Genomic DNA, 16,103 nt, shown 5'->3' on the forward strand with positions numbered 1-16,103 from the left:
CTCTAACTTACTGATACTTAAGTCATCTCTTACGCCACCTGTGGATGAAGAAATAGTGTGCGTGTTGAATGTTTGCTTAATATTTAGCAAGAGATAAAAGGAAGTGTGGCAGCCTGTGAGAAATTCTGTTGTCTAACACCTAGAAACAAGAGGCAGAGGTAGAGGGACTGCAAGGGATCCCTTGCGCTTGGAGAAAAGTTCTCTGGGAAAAGAGTTCATTCACTCAGTCAGTGAAGAACGAAACAGTGGGCATTAACATTTATGTATACAAAATGCAACTGTTTAAAAGAATCCAGAGAATCAGGCAGCCTGAGGCAGGACAAATTCAGATGGTAAATCTTCCACAGTGGGAATCTCTGTCCTCCACAGGAGGCTGACAGGCCATATCACCCTGTTAAGGAGCTGCCAGTGAACAGGGCTAGATCTAACAAGGTACATCTGCGGGAAGGTGGGGAGATCCTTGTGCACACGCAGCTCTACCAAGTAGAACAAGGACACTTCTTCTTTCTGCCTCCTCTCCACCTTTCCTAATCAAGGTTCAAGACAGACTTCTCTGTGATGACACCCTTTCTGCCTTGAAAAAAGGGGTTATTGGTACAAAACTTGCAAGTGTTACATGAGGTGCAAGAGAAATGAAACTGTAGTTCCCCACTCCTAGTTAAGGCAAGGGACTGGTAGCCGGTCTGTTCTGCTGGGGAGACTGGAGGATCATGTAAACAGATTTGCTATCTGAGAAAGAAATCAGCAGCGCCTGCTGAGACTGACAGCTGAGTGCCTCTCGGTCCTGGCTCACCACTTAGCTGGGCCCTGCATAATACTGGAGCTACAGGATCCCCTGGAATCCCTGGTGACTTCTGTGGTTGGCCATGTTCTGTGTTGGGGGTCTTTCAGCTCCCAGCTTATTTTAAGCCAACTTAGGGATCTCATAAAGAGCTCTGCATTGGTTCTCGGGTCCTCAAGAAACAGTTTTAAGTCAAAACAGCATGTGAGTGCATGCATGTCTGCCTTGTCTGGTTGTAAGTCTTTGACTGTGGTGAAAATCCTACAGCTCTTTGTATATTCCCTCATGAATGTGCATCAAAAAGACCAGTCCATTTCTTAGCAAGGCAGGAAGTAGCACATTACTCCCTCACAGGACACTGAATAAGAAGCAACAAAACACCCCTAAACAATCAGAAACATTATTTTTCCTGCCCAAAGGCAAACTATGTCTGCGGCAAAGAGAGGTGAGAACGCTGCATTTTGGAGCCAGCTGTGGTCTCGCAGCAGGCAGGATCTGCTCTGAGGAGCACAGAGCGGGATCAAGTGATTCCTCCGACCTGCCACTCAAAGTCATTGTAGTCTCATCCCTCCCTGTGAGACAGTGACTGACCCCTGATCTGGCTGCCACATGCAGGGAGTTCTCCATCCTCCCTGCAGAGTGTGGGGCAGGGGACGTGAAAGGCCATGGGAAACAGAACTGTGTAGGGGGAAGTTGGCCATTTGTGTTCCCAGAGAACACAGCTCACTATGTGTGTGCCTCTGCGTACACATACACACTCACGCATTTATATGTGTGTTTATGCGTACTCATATATACATACACGTCTCTCTCACACACACAAACAAACATATCTTCTGCTTAAACTTTTCCCTTTAAAACATTCATAATGGGATTTCCCCCCTCATTGGTCTCCCAGTTTTTAGAGCTGCTCCTCCAAGTGCTGGCAACCACAGAGTAGACTTCAGTTCACACCCCTCAGTTTTTAGGAGATGTTTTATAATTCTGCAAAGCAGAACCTGTGTCTGCATAATACTATCTCCCTCCTCACCTTCCCAAATCCTGCCCAAAGATGGGTAAAGCACAGTCACCTACCTAACTGTTCCTCGGTGTAGGAGGCTGGGTCTATCAGAGATGTCAGCTCGGTGCTCTGCACTAAGTAACTCTTCAGCTGTGTCATCATCATCCGGATTTCTTGTAGCATCTCTGTGCTGGAGCTCTGCTTTGCCATCATCTCTAAACTGTACACTCTGTAGTCCCGCACCAGGTTGCCAAAGTACGAATCCTTGTCCTGTGCCAGCTCCACTATCTTCTTCTGCAGCTTCCTGTCACTAGACAAAAAGACTGTGAAGACATTGGACAGGCTTACAAAGGACAGTCTGTTCTTGGCCTTGCCCAAGATCATGGAGCGTGTCTTTTTACCAGATGAACTACTCAGCATCTCCAGGTCATCCTCGGTGCTGCTGGTGGAGTAGGAGTCTGGCTCGGACGCTGATGCCTGAGCCACAGTGCTGCCTGCTGGGCCCTCCAGGGAGGAGTGCGAACCTTTCAGTTCAGCTGAGCTGACAGATTTGCGGCCATGTCCCGGTTCAGTCTTGGTGTGTGTGCGAGTGGCACCACCTGCCACTGTAGCTGCGCTGTTTTTGCACAAAGCCTGTGCCGTGGCTGTCTCTGCCACTGTTCTTTGCTTTGACTGGCAGGAGCTGGGGATCTTTGGTACCTGCGAAAGCCTCTTTCTTCTTGGTGGTGGGATAGGAGGTGACTTTCCATTCTTAATGGCATTGCTTTGTATCTCAGGCGTGTCCTTCTTCTCTGCAGGTTCAGGCTTCGTCTCCTGAAACTGTGAAACAGCCCTTTCGGGAACCTCCCCAGGCATTTCTACAGCCTTTTTGCACAGCAATCTTTTACCTCTGTTCTCTGCACTTGTGTCTTGTTTTTCTTCTGTCCGTTCCCCTTTCAGCGTTTCACAACTTCCAGGCTTACCCACACAGCTCTCCTCGGAGGTCCTCTCACACAGTCGCCTCCGCGGGGGAACAGAGGGCTGGGAGCCCTTCTTGGGGCTCACTGCTGAGGGCTTGTTGACCAAGCAGCTCTGCTTCCCGTCTTCTTTATTGTCACCGCCCTCAATTTTCATTTCCTTGATGCTCTTTCCTACAGGCTGAAGAAACAGCTCGTTTTCTTCACAGGCGGTCATGGGGTCCCGCAGGAGCTTCACAGAAGATTTCTGAATGAAAGCGTGAGGAGGTGGAGGTGGAGGGGGGCGGCGGGGAGATCTCCTTTCAGTGAGCGTGGTGGCAGGGGGGACATCGGTGCTCACAGCATGGCTTTTAGAAGGAGGTACGTCTGGAGGAAAAGGATTGCTGCACTCTTCTATAAAAATAGGATTCACGAACCACAGCCTGTCATTTCCTATTGACAGCTCAATTTCACATGAGCAGTGGTTTGTGCTACTTGCAAAACACTGGGTAGATCTTAAACTGTCTGCCTGGGCAGTGCTGAAAGCAGGGTCTTTTGCAGGGTGGGATAACTCCTCTCTTCTTCTGTAGTTTAAGGAGGAATCCCAGAAATCTGTCCAAAAAAAAAGAAAGAAAAGAAGAATAAAAAAAATGCTCTGAGAGAATTGTAGTTGCTAATGGAATGTAGATGTCCTATTTTTTGTTAAAAGAAATGGTACACACACTTTCACACCTCTGCACAAAAGAGTGTGAAGAAAGGGTCATCTGTTTTATGTGTCTGAGATGGTTCAAACTAGGGGACAAGCTCAGAAGCTTCACCAGAAACCTCTTTCTTGCCAATTTTAGAACAATAATTTAGTGAAAACTGTTAATGCTGTGCAGCCTATGCAGTGTGAACAGGGAAGTACAAATAACGAATATGAGTGATTGTGAAAAGGGTCTATGGCTTGTTCAGTGATCACTGCCCTGCCGACGCAAAGAGCTGTGGACACGTGCGGTGAGGGTGTGAAGACCCCAGGTGAGTGCTGTCTCCCACTTGCTGATGGTGGGAAGGTGTGGGGCTGAGGTGTGCAGCCTGGATCCAGCGTGCACCAGGAGCACAGGAGACATCAGATGAAGATGACTCTACTGTGCAGCAAGCTCATGTGACAGACTCTGTTCTACACAGAGGTCTGCTCCTGCTTTGCAGTACCACCATTCCAGAAACATATGACTTTAAATACCTGCCACAGATGAAAACTACTGTTAATGTCTACAGCTCTGGAAGATCATTATCTACAGCCATGCCCACTCTGTTTTGGACTTTGCCATGAGACTGCCTGCCTGTAGGTGTAGGACAGGAAGGATGGTACAAAAGACTGCATACACAGGAAGGTTGTATACTGAAGGACTAAAGAATAGTTAAGTATTTCAGTGCCATCAGCTGTAACTGGGAAAGGAAGGTGGTGTTTCAGATGCAAGTAGCCATTTCTATGTGTCACAAACCTCTTATTAGAATTAATTTTGTGGTGACTTGTTCAAAAAATAAACCTACAATGTGTTTGTACATGTTTTGCATGTGTTCAGTATAATATTTAATCTTTTTCCCTTCTCCCAGAGGTGAGTTCTCAAACCTGCTTGCCCTACCAGTCTGATTGTTTTTAATCACTCAGATGCTAATCTAGGGTCCACTACTGGAGGCATGAGGAAACAGAGGCTCCTGCAAACCCTGCGTGTTCTGACCAAGGGAAGGGGTATAAACCTCTGAGGGTATTCTCTGTGTGATGACTGCATAGATGCCGACAGATTTAGGGACAAGAGGAAGATGGGAAATCCTGGAAACGCCGGCATGCAAACAAATATTTCAGCATCCTTGGTCCCTGGACACAGAACTGACAGGGATGGCACACTCTCCTGCGTGGACTTAGAGAGGATGCAATGGTCCTGCCATACAGCTCCTGCACACTGCGCTGTGCTTCATGTCAAGCTTGTCTTGCTGCAAAAACATCACATGCCAGGCCCAAGAGGGGCTGGATGGCACTGCACACATGTGGGATGACCCTCAGTGCTGAGCACATAGTACAGCTCTCAGGACTGTGCCCTCAGCTGTGCCATGCCAGGGCCACATATTTCTGTCAGCTGTACCAGCATAGCCCCCAGCCCATCATGGGGAAAGGGGCATAGAAAAGCCCCAGAAAAGCTCAAAGGGACTTCCAGATGGGAAGGTCATAGCAGAACTCAAAACAGCAAAGTAACTCTTCAACTAAAGTCACGTAGAGCTTGAGGGTGAAACATTCAGATAAAAATCTCTCCCCTGCCCACTTCATCCCCAAAGACAGGCAACTTGTTCCTGGTTTTCTCCCTGGTGCAGCTGTGACTTTTGATGGCTTCCTGCTTGCAGACAGCTCCATGCCATTGCTGGAAAAGCCATCTTTTTCCTGCTGCCACCATGACCTGCCCTCTGCAGGGCTCTGCCTTGTCCGCTCGATGCCCTGAGCCCACTGCAGACCTTGCCTCCCTCTGCCAGTCATGTGGTCCCCTGGGGCACAGTGAGCTGTCCCAAGGACAGGGACTGACCCCTTTGCCCCAGCTGCTGCCAGTGCTGCAGACAGGGCAGGATGGGCAGGCTGCCTCCTCGCTGCCCCTCTGCTCCCTCCAACCAAGCATTGCTAGAACATGGCCACAGAGGAAGCCATGCACAGGTGAGCTAAAAGACTGTCCATTCCCATCAGGATAAAATTGCTGATTTAGCCTCCTGCAGCCTGGACTAGAGTCCATGGGCAATTCAACTTCAGCAGCATGTCACCTAGTTTTCTCAGGGAGGCTGAGGTTTGAACAGCTTTACTCTCTGATTTCCTACCATGAGAAGGAGGAGAACAGAGAAGTTTAAAATAAAAGTGTTGTCAGGCACAGCAGCACTCTTGACAACAGAATTCAGGAACAGATGTGCAGATGCAACTGCACATAACAGCATCACACTGCTGAGACCCTAACATCTGAGACTGTCTGGGGTATGATTTTCTTTAAATGCTCCAATTCTACTGGGTATCAGCAAATGCAAAACAGTGGAAGCTTCTTGTTTAAGTCAGAGTATAATACTGTGGAGTCTCATGAGCTGAGGAAATGGTGAGTAAACCAACCAATAAAAGGGAAGTTGGTTATTTTTCTCAGTAGTGGCCAGGATAAGACACTGTGATGAAAATGCAATGCTTCACTCAGACTGTGAAGGAGACCAGATGAGGTGGTCCTACCAAGGGTTACACAGCTGCTTTCGAGAGGGTGTTGCCCAGTCTAGCCACACTGTTTTGTATAGCAGGAAAGGGAATTTGATCGTCTCCCATTGCTGTCCTGGCTCTTCCCTTAACTTACACTCTGGGAGGGATAATTAAGCAGTTCTTTGAGACTTTGGCATGTCTGTGATGTTATGTGCTCTTTGTGCAGTGCAATCACAATAATTCTGCTGCTGGGTTGCCTTCTATAGCAGTGAGGTCAGAACGAGAGGGCCTGCAGTACATCCTCTTTGACAATACACATAACAGCTAGATCCTTTGCAGAACAATCCAGGTTGTAGGTAGATATCTATCTTCTACCCCCTCAAAAATACACGACTTTGAAATAAATAAAAAGCAACAGATGAGAATTTCAAACAATGCTAGCTTTCCTTCGGGAGTGCCACAATGGGCAGCACTTATTGTTTGTGTACCCATTTGCACTCATGAAATTTTGTTCCAGGAAGCAGTAAACAGCATTACTCATTACTTCAGCCTGTTTGACTTTACTGAGACTGCATGGCACTCCAAGAAACTAGCATCATTTCCCAGGAAATCTTTACAGAACAGCAGGTTTTCTTCTATTGTCAGAAACTTTCCTGGCATGCAATGTATTGTGACAAGTGAACCTCCAAGCACCACCACTTTTATGACCACCAGTGTGCAGGAGAGAAGGAAAAATGCTACAACCAACATTGCTTTGGTGCTTGTGCTCTAGTTAATCCTTCCATTCATAAGTCGCTAGAGACTATTGCCTGACCAAAGGCTGGAGAATAATGATACACTTCTTACATTTTAATCCAAATGTTTACACTGGTTATAATAAAATTAATAATAAGTTTGCAACTTTCTCAAGTTACAAAGTACCTTTCTTTAAGCAATAAGTGGTGGCTGGACACCCACACTCAAGGATGCTTTGACAAATTGGAACATATTGAAAATAAAGGATGCTGAAAGTGTTTGAGGCAAATCCAATGGTCAAATTCAACAAAGCTGCCTGAACTGAAACCAGTGGGGTTTGCCCATGCCTTCTGGGAGGTATAATGCAGAAGATCCAAAATTAGATTTCGAAAGCCCCAGGGTCCTCTAGTGAGTATCTCTAAGCTTTCACCATTCATTGGCTGTTTTCAATAGCTGAGGGAAAGCTGAAAAGCAAAGCAACATCAGAGTGGCTAATTGTAACAGCTGTCTCAAGTGGAGTATGTTAAATGGGAAGGGGTAGGAAGGAGAGCTCATTTAGTTAACAGAACTGCATTTCCCAACTCTGTAACTTTATGCATCTTGTTGCATTATGTCTGTATGAGGCATCATGGTTCTCACAAGTCTGAGTGAAACTCTTGGCTGCTTTGAGGGACTTACCTGTCCCCAGACTAGAGATAATTTCAAGGTCTTGAAAGCTACTGGCTTCTAATATTGCTTGTGGCAGCTTCAGGGTGAAGGGCAGCAAATCTCTGTAAAAAGAACACAGTGGAAAACCCCACAACTGTTAGGAACCCCATATTTTACTGTTGGTTCTAGTGATTGAATTGTCTCACAATTTCAGCTCTGTTCTGCAAAGTCCTGAGTGTTGTCAAAGGAAGATCTCGCGGCCAGTAAGGCATCATGGACATGGTGGTGGCCTGGGTTGCTCCGGTTTCACAGGAGCTCACCAGCTCCTGTGGCCATGCTTCATGCTGTGCTGCTGGCTTAATCACCGCATCTTGGCTTCCTCCTCCTAAAACAGCAGGAACGTCTCTCACCTCAGGGGAAGCCACAGGGGTTGAAAAACCTTCCCATGAAAAGTGAGGTGTTGCAAATTGTCATTATTTTAATTAGAAAAGCCATTTGTTTTGGTGGGGAGGGGATTTTCAGTCCTTTTTCTTTCTGTTTACCCGTCCCTCCCCACCCTGCTTCCTCTTTTAAAAATCAGTGTGAGTGTAAGGCACAGGGACATGGCAAGACACAGTGGGGTTAGGGAAAAAGATTCCACCTGGGGAAGGGAAGTCCCTGGGTGAAGTGACAGACAATGACAAAGCGCTGTATGACACTAGGAAAACATATATCACTCTACTCTCTGCTCTCAGACTTCTGACTGCTTAGTTTCTGGAAAGATGTTGTATTTTTACTGAAAAAAGATGCAGTTTCTCTGAGGATGTTAGTAGGGTTTCACTGAAACACATTCTAAACCTCAAATAATTTAATGGAGCTCTTGGCTGGCGGTGAACTGTTCTGGTTTGCCTCTTGCCCAATGGGAATTCGCTAAACCTGTTCCCACCTCAATTCCTGACTAGAAAAGCTGGAAATAATAGTCCCTAAAAGGTAGCAAGAATGGCACAGGATCATTTTATACGTCTGTTAACAGAGAAATGCAGGGGTGCCATTTTTGCCCTTATTAACAGACACATATCTTGCTCATGTACTGTGCAATCCATGGGTTCTCCGTGCACCACTGAGCACTCTGTTGTCACATTGTTTGACATAAACCAATGTGATCCCAGGATTTGTTTTTGTGTCAGATATCAGGTTTAAAAGAGGAAGGGGGTCCATGTACCTTCTGCTTTCTTAGCTTGTTATTGTTATATACATAAGTAGTTCCTTTCCCTTCCATTCTCTTTTTCATTTTTAATTTTTTTTTGGTAGAAAAATACATCTAAAAATAAGGAAACGTTAAGACATTACCCTAATTTAAAAAAAAAATGGTTTTATTCATGGGGCAGCAGCTTGCAGACAAGCCACTGAGTCACCCTTTACCTACAGGTGTTATTTTTGTGATTTAAGGTAACCTAGCCAGGCCAAACTTTCTTTTCAGAAGAGCCTGTCAGCCCTGATAAGCCATTTCCAGCTATTTATGGGTGACTATTTACTACAGCCCTGAGAACAAACCCCTCCACTCACCATCTCCTACAAGCTGCCAGCAAATGGCAGGTCAGTGCTTAAGCAGCATTTTTATTACCTGCTTCTCTCAGAAAATGTATTCCTTATTTACCTTGTATTTTGACAACAGCCTGAGAAATCACATGAAGCATCTGAATGTGGATTTGATGCTCAGAAGTAAGATCTATAACACGAACAAACAGAAAAGCTTTTCTTTCTGTCTGGAACTCTTTCTTAAGCCATGGTCCTTTCTGCAGGAAAGCAGAACCAAGCAGATTTTCCCTCCCACTAGCCATTCCACTAGAAATACCCAATTCTTGTTTGCATTTTGGCTCTTCTTTGCTCCTTTGGTAAAACAGAAATCTTTACATGTTGCCAGGGGTTAATTTATGCCCACTTTATAGGGTCTATATACATCTGGAACATAGAATCATAAAATGATAGAATAGTTTGGGTTGGAAGGGACCTTCAAAAATCATCTGGTCCAACCCCCTGCCATGAGCAGGGACATCTTCAACAAGATCAGGTTGCTCAGAGCCCCATCCAGCCTGGCCTTGAATATCTCCAGGGATGGGGCATCTACCACCTCTCTGGGCAACCTGTGCCAGTGTTGCACCACCCTCACTGTAAAAAAATTCTTCCTCATGTCTAGCCTGAATCTCTCCTCTTCTAGTTTAAAACCATTACCCCTTGTCCTGTCATAACACACCCTCCTAAAAAGTCTGTCCCCGTCCTTCCTAGAGGCCTCTTTTAAGAACTGAAAGAATGCTATAAGGTCTCCGTGAAGCCTTCTCTTGAATGTTGTATCATTGATGGGGGTGAGGCAGAGGGCAGTCCCTTGTGGGCAGATACGAGTCCTGGCAGTGTTGAACTCAGCTGGCTGCAGAAGCAGCCCCCAAAATAGTGTGAGTCTTCTTGGCTGGGTAAGCTGGAGCACACTGGATCATACCATAGATAGACCGTTCCTACAGTGTGACCTAACCAAGTCACTAACATGACTGCCTTGTAAACATATCCTGAATCTGCTTTGCCCTCTTAAATGGAAACTTTAAGATTTATCTAAGTTTATGAAGGGGAGGTCAAAAGTTTACATCCAACTCAAAACAAGGCCTGCTGCAGCAGGAATGGGGTTGTGGAGGTATTGCTGCAGTGTGCTTATCACAAACACACAGGTTAGAGGAGAGTGTGGACATACAGGTTTCATTACACAAGGGGGCTCATTGGGACTCATCGGTCACTGATGAAACCTTGCTCTAATGAGAATGATCTTACAGGTCTTTCCCATCTCGGTGCTGACTACGTTTGGTATTACTAGGCTGAACAAACAAACAAGGTCTGTTCTTTATGGCATTATTTGATGTTTAAATTTTGGCTAAAGAACAGAAATTGTTGACAGATTCCCTGTAGGTGACTAAGTGATATGAGTATCCTGCAGGCAACAGTTTGCTAGCAGGTTTGTGAAGTCACTGCCAGATGTGTGTGGATGCTTAAAGCTGCTTTTAGTAAAAGATAGTGTTGTGGTGCTCTGCTTAATCCAGGACCCTTTTTCCTCCCTGCCCTGCTAGCTCCAGTCTTGTGCCTTGGTCCTCTGTGAGTGCAGCCCTACAAACCTTCCTCAGATAAAGCTTCCAGCTTCAGGGACAGCTGTGATTATGGTGTGCCTAGTAGCTAAAATCTGGGTTATCTGGCACCATTGTATATATGCACCTGAAAGACCTCCTGGTCTGGGCAGTTAGAGGAAAGCAGAGGAAAGAGCGAGAGCTGTGCTGTGACTGAATACTGGGGAAAGGCAGTCCAGAGAAGAGAGCAAAGCAACCCCTCCATGGAAAGCAATGAACCCAACTCACCTACTGACACAGTAGAAGGCAACCAGTTTGAAGACATCCTCAAATACAAGGACAGATCCTTCCAGGTACAGAACTGATGAAAAACAAAAAAGACAGTCAGCAACTATTTTCTTTAAGCTGTATGGTACAAAAGGCTGGTGGGTCTGGCTCACACATCTTGTATTCTTTGATTGTCCATTGTTTGCATGGACTAATATGAAGAAGCATAAACAACTGGCTTCAGATGGCCAAATGTAATGAGATTCTTCACGGAAACACTAGAGAAGAAACATCTCAGCCTGGCTTTCTGAATGGTTAGCTCAAGATATCAAAATGCTGTGACAGTAATAGAAACAATGGGAAGGGGAAAAAAACCAAACAACAAACAAACAAACAAACAAAACAAACAAACAAAACCAAAACTGCCACCACCACCAAAATCACAGCCAAAGGGTTTGTTACAAGCCCATCTATCTCTAAGGATGTGCAGATCTGCAATACATAAGGGGCTGAACTTGTGACTCTCCATGCTGGAATCTGGTTTGGTCTGGATGGACAAAATACTTTGAAGCAAAAAAATAGAAATGACTGTTTCATTACTATGTGTGTGGGCTCTGACCTGGGTCACACAGGCAGTGTGAGCACAGCCTATTTGTATCTTCCCTATCTTCTCCCTCCCATTGTGTTACACAGTGACAGCACTTTCCTTTAAGTGACAAAATACAATCCACACATTGCAGAGTTCTTCAAGATGACCTCCTTTATAATAGCATTGTGTAGCTCAAATCTCACATGTTATTATAGAGTTTTTGGCTGCTAAGCTAGAAAAAAATTACGGGCTGGTGAAGAAAATTTCACAATGACCAATAACCCAAGGCAGAGAGAAAGAGATGGATCTGCAGGAGAGAGGTCTCCATCTTTGCTTCTGCTTTATAGTCTCATAAATTGCCTGTGTCCATGTGTATGTAACACACCATCACAAGCAGAGACTGGCAAGTTTAAGGAAACCTATGATGGTTTCTCAAAAATGCCTGCTTACTGGTGGTGGAGAACTGCAGCCCCAGAGTTGCACCATTCCTGCCATAGGAGCACACCGGGAGTCCGCAGGGAGCAGCACCAGCTCAAACTGACATAGTGATGCCCGCAGCTGCTCTGCATCTTCCTTCGCTCTGTTTTCTAGGCTACAGTACAGAGTTGTGGACACAAAGCTCAGCTACCATGATTCAGCTTCCTCAGTCTTCCATGATCTACAGCCCTGTGAAACATCTCCAGCTCCTTGCCCTGCCTGGTTGTGAGTTCCCCCACAAAGCAGGGCCTCCAGCACCGGCAGGTGGGAGACATCCCCTGCCTCTCCTCTCCCCCAGCTCCGTGTACTGGCCCTTGTTCTCCAGTCAGCAGAGAATCCCACTGGAAGGAAATACTCAAGCTTGTCTCTTTTTCGGCTTCACAGTTCATTCTCCAAACAAGGCATTTCCTCCTTTTACTTCTCCCTTTCTCCTAGCCCAGGCCCTATAGGTTGTTATTTTGGGTTGAGTACACCAAAGTAGGCATTTTTTAAAGAAGCAAAGGCTGTCTAATTCTCAGAAGTCATTCCTAACATCAGTTTGTGTTGGATCACCATGAACAGATCAACCTTAGTGCGTGCACTGATATTTTGCAGACTGCAAAACAGAATTTAAAGCATACTTTGCAGAAAGCAATTCCTTTCCCTTACTTTCCTCCCACAACTGGAAAAATAAATGTTCAGCAAGTTTTTTTCTTTTTCCTTAGTAAGAATCATGTTTCAGTCAGGGATTTTCATTAAACGTCTACCATGAACCACTTCTGTATTTTGAAATCCATCTGCTTTGCAGCTCTGACACAGGAAACTAAGTAAAGACAAGCCTCAGTGCTGCTCCAGAGAATTAACCAAAACCCGGGAGTCTGAACTCACTCAGAACTCCAGCAATTAAATAAAGGCCTTTGTGCAGATGACAGTTTTAAGGACTTATATTCTGTTAAGAACCACATGTTCACTTTGGCATCCTGAGTTGCAGGTGTAGGTAGGAGAGTGGGCTGCACCTGTACGTGTTTACAGATGTGAGCAGATCTCTTGGATTTGAACTAGTGATTGTTTCTGTGCCAGGAAGCTCTACCACCTGGGAGCTTGAATTTTAAACAAAAGAATATTATTTTGAGCCCCTCAATGTCAAAAATATCTACATAGAAGTACCTTGTCATCGTACAGATACTCTTCCTCTCATATAAACTTAAAAAGCATAAAACACCACAGATCCCTAGGAATTATACAGCTAAACCAGTCTAGATACAAAAGCTGCTGAAGCTTGAAGACAGGAATTTTCAGTGGTCTAGTGGTATTTAGAGAGATTAAGTGTATCTTAAGTCTGGAATTCATCACAGAGAGAACCCCAGCTCTGCTGGGACATTTTTGGGTGGCCTGCAAACCAATAAGAAAAGAAAACCACTGCTTTAGATGGATTATTACTCAAGGTACGAGCACCACCAGGATCAATACTCTGCCCCCAATTTATTGTGAACACTGACAGTGGCAAGCAGCCTCCACAGGGCTACCACAGCCACCGGACCTGCTCCCAGCACAGCACCCATGGGGTGCTTGCAGTCTTGCAATCTCCTGTGGTGAGGTCTTTCTTGGGAAAAATTGTAACACTTTGCCCTTAACCTGTTTTTATCTAGACACTTTGTGACTGCCAGCAGACATTACTAATAAGCAGAGCTTCTGAATGCTTTGCTGTTGCGTGGCAGATGATGGATTTGTGACAGGAACATCTCTGGTGGGAAGGGTTGTCATTCACTTGTGGAGACCACTAAGTGGGTCCTGCTGCATGTTTCTGATTCTTGGAAAGATGCAGAAAACAGCAAGTTTGTACAGCTCAAAGGGTTCTCCTGACTGTTGGGGACCACGTATCTCTCCCCCATTGCCATTGCTGCCCTCAGGGCACCCTGCCCTGAGCAGGCAGTCAGGAAGAGGTGCTTTTCTCTGGCTGTGGATGTGCTGTGGGCAGATGAGGACATTTCTACTGATGTGTGCACTGCTGCTCAGGGAAGGATCATGATGTTGCCATTTATAGGAACTCGTGACTTTTGCAAAAGCTACAAGCAGACACTTTTCTGCCAGGCTGTTGTAACTGTGCTGAAAACTGTAGAGACAAAATTCATCTTTACTTGGCTCATAAAACTATGCTCAGGGCACTTGAAGAGCAAGGAAATCTCTACATCTCACCAGAACAGTGGCAGGATGTCAAGAATATGATCAAAAGGAACACCAAAAATAGGCTGGGTTCTGTGAGCCAAACATATTGCCACCGAATATTGAGCTTTAACTGACATTTAGAAACCCACAGAAAAAAAGTCACCTTCAGGAAATAAAGGGGAAAATGTGTAGATCATAGGCAATTTTGAGCAGTCTGAAGCAAAGATGCTAGAATTAATTGTACATTTCTTTTATGGGTGATGGAAGCATTAGTAACATAAATTAGTAGTTCACTGCTGACCATACTCTGTTTTGTGTCCTTTGTGCAACTCAATGAACAGGACATGGACATGTCCAGGTTATGAACTGCCATAAATATTTACATTTGTCTCATCTTTCCCATTACTAAGCCACACGCTCTGAAAAGTGTCATCTTCAGGCACTGACTGGAATCTCTCTTCATGTTTTCTTTACTCTTTAGATCTCCCTATCATTTCTCCATCCAGATGCTGATGTTTTTGAGTCACACTGTCCCTGGATATTCTTCCTTCCTTTCCTCTTTGATTTTTCCCTGCAGAATTGCTAGCCCTGTTGTTCTGGTCACATGGACAAACCACCCCAATTTCCATCTTCATACTGCTTACGTAGGCTCATGGGACCCAATTATTTCAGCTGATTCTTCTCTAATGGCACTGTTAGTCCTCTTCGCTGTTTTTAGTATCTGTGTAATCCTTCAGAGACATCTGAATTCAAAGCTACAAATTCCTTATTCTGCAGCAGTTGTGTTGGCAGAGGACTACTGAGAACACAACCATTCTCAGAAGTCCTGCTTACATCTGCTTGAGATGCTCTTATCTTTCCAGATTCTGGCAGAATGAGACTTGTCATCATGGGAGTGATTCCACCTTTCTATTTCTATTTTAAGATTTTAATTCCACAGTCTCCTAATCAGACCTCTCATTGGTGTTTCCCTCTTCTGATGTAAGTCTCTGGCTCGATACCACAGTTGTCATGACCTTGCTTGCACTGACCTTTGCAGTACCCTCAGCCCTTTACTCATGATGAAGGTGGGATCCCTCCAAGGCAGAGGTTACCAACTTTCCTACTTCCAGATGCTGGCATTCCCTGCTGTTGCATGGGCCAGGTTAGCAGATTTCTGCCCCTGAGGAATGAGCCCTGGGCATTGTAATAGAAGACTGCAGTGCCTACTGTAACCCTGCTGTTGAGGCTGTTGCGTTTGTCATGATACACTGCCCTTGTTGTATCTGCCGTGCTTTACAGAGCTGCATGAGATCATGATGTAAAGCCTTCAGATTATTGCTTCATTTCCCTGAGCACGTGCAAATCTCCTTCTGGCCCTTATTCATGCACTAGGCTGGTGGTGGTGTATTAGCAGAATGTGCTTTAGCTGGATAGAGGGAAATTTAGATTACATTGTAGATGTCCTTAGGGTGTTCACAGTGTCTCTGCAACAGCTCTGTTTGTTTGAAAGTTCCTACTATCTGTCCCTGACAATGTTTCTTGTATTCTGTTCTGATGACCTTCTGGACAGCATTGTATGGCCTTCAAGTGCTGTGTTCTTGTCACTGCCACTACTTATCTGTTTTCTCCTGTCAAGATCTTTTATTTCTTCTGTAATCTGCTTTTTCCTTCTGATGTCTAAGCTTTAGTTTCCTTTTTGGTTGCACAGTTGCAGACTGTCTTAGGCAAGCCAGGTCTGTTTTGTCTTTCTTGTCTTTCCTAGTGATTCTTTCATGAAACTGTCAGTTGTTTCTATTTTTCCCTCATTGAGGAAGGGCAGAAACTTCCATGGTTTGGACTTTTGCCAGAGTCTTCTGTTGTGCATCCACCTCATGCTTTCTCACAGGATTTCAATGTTATGGTTTCCTGCAGAGTTTAATCTTTTTGGCCATAATGAAAAACATCACTGCTAGTGGCAGTTCCTGAGAAATTGAAACTAATGAATTACAAAAGTGATACAGTGTTAATCAGCTTGGGTCTTGAGTGTAAGAGAAATCTATTTTTAAACTGTGTTTTTCAAAAAATATAATTGTATTGTGCAGAACGAAATTAATGCCGTTAAAGAAGACACAAAACACAGGCTTTTGCACTCTTCTCAGGCTGAGGTGGGGCGGGAGGACACTCGGCAGAGTTCTCTGTTTCCCTATGCACCATGTCCATACCCTGGTGCTAAGAAAAAGGAACGCCCTCACACCCAACACACGCAGGGATCTTGGCTGCTCCACTGTG

General features: G+C 45.1%; 1 protein-coding gene across 1 annotated transcript in view; it reads right to left on the bottom strand.

Annotated features, from left to right (window-relative positions):
* The window catches only part of RIN3 (Ras and Rab interactor 3), a 69,788-nt gene that overhangs the window by 16,455 nt on the left and 37,230 nt on the right, over positions 1–16,103 (bottom strand). The window contains exons 4-6 of the mRNA XM_082059100.1: positions 10,664–10,736; positions 7,323–7,414; positions 1,856–3,328 (exon numbers count right to left, since the gene is read on the bottom strand). Of these exons, the coding sequence (XP_081915226.1) occupies positions 1,856–3,328; positions 7,323–7,414; positions 10,664–10,736 (1,638 nt within the window). The remainder of the gene's footprint in view (positions 1–1,855; positions 3,329–7,322; positions 7,415–10,663; positions 10,737–16,103) is intronic.

This window comes from Streptopelia decaocto, assembly GCF_964273445.1.
Source record: "Streptopelia decaocto genome assembly, chromosome: 7".
In the NCBI taxonomy this organism is placed as follows: domain Eukaryota; kingdom Metazoa; phylum Chordata; class Aves; order Columbiformes; family Columbidae; genus Streptopelia; species Streptopelia decaocto.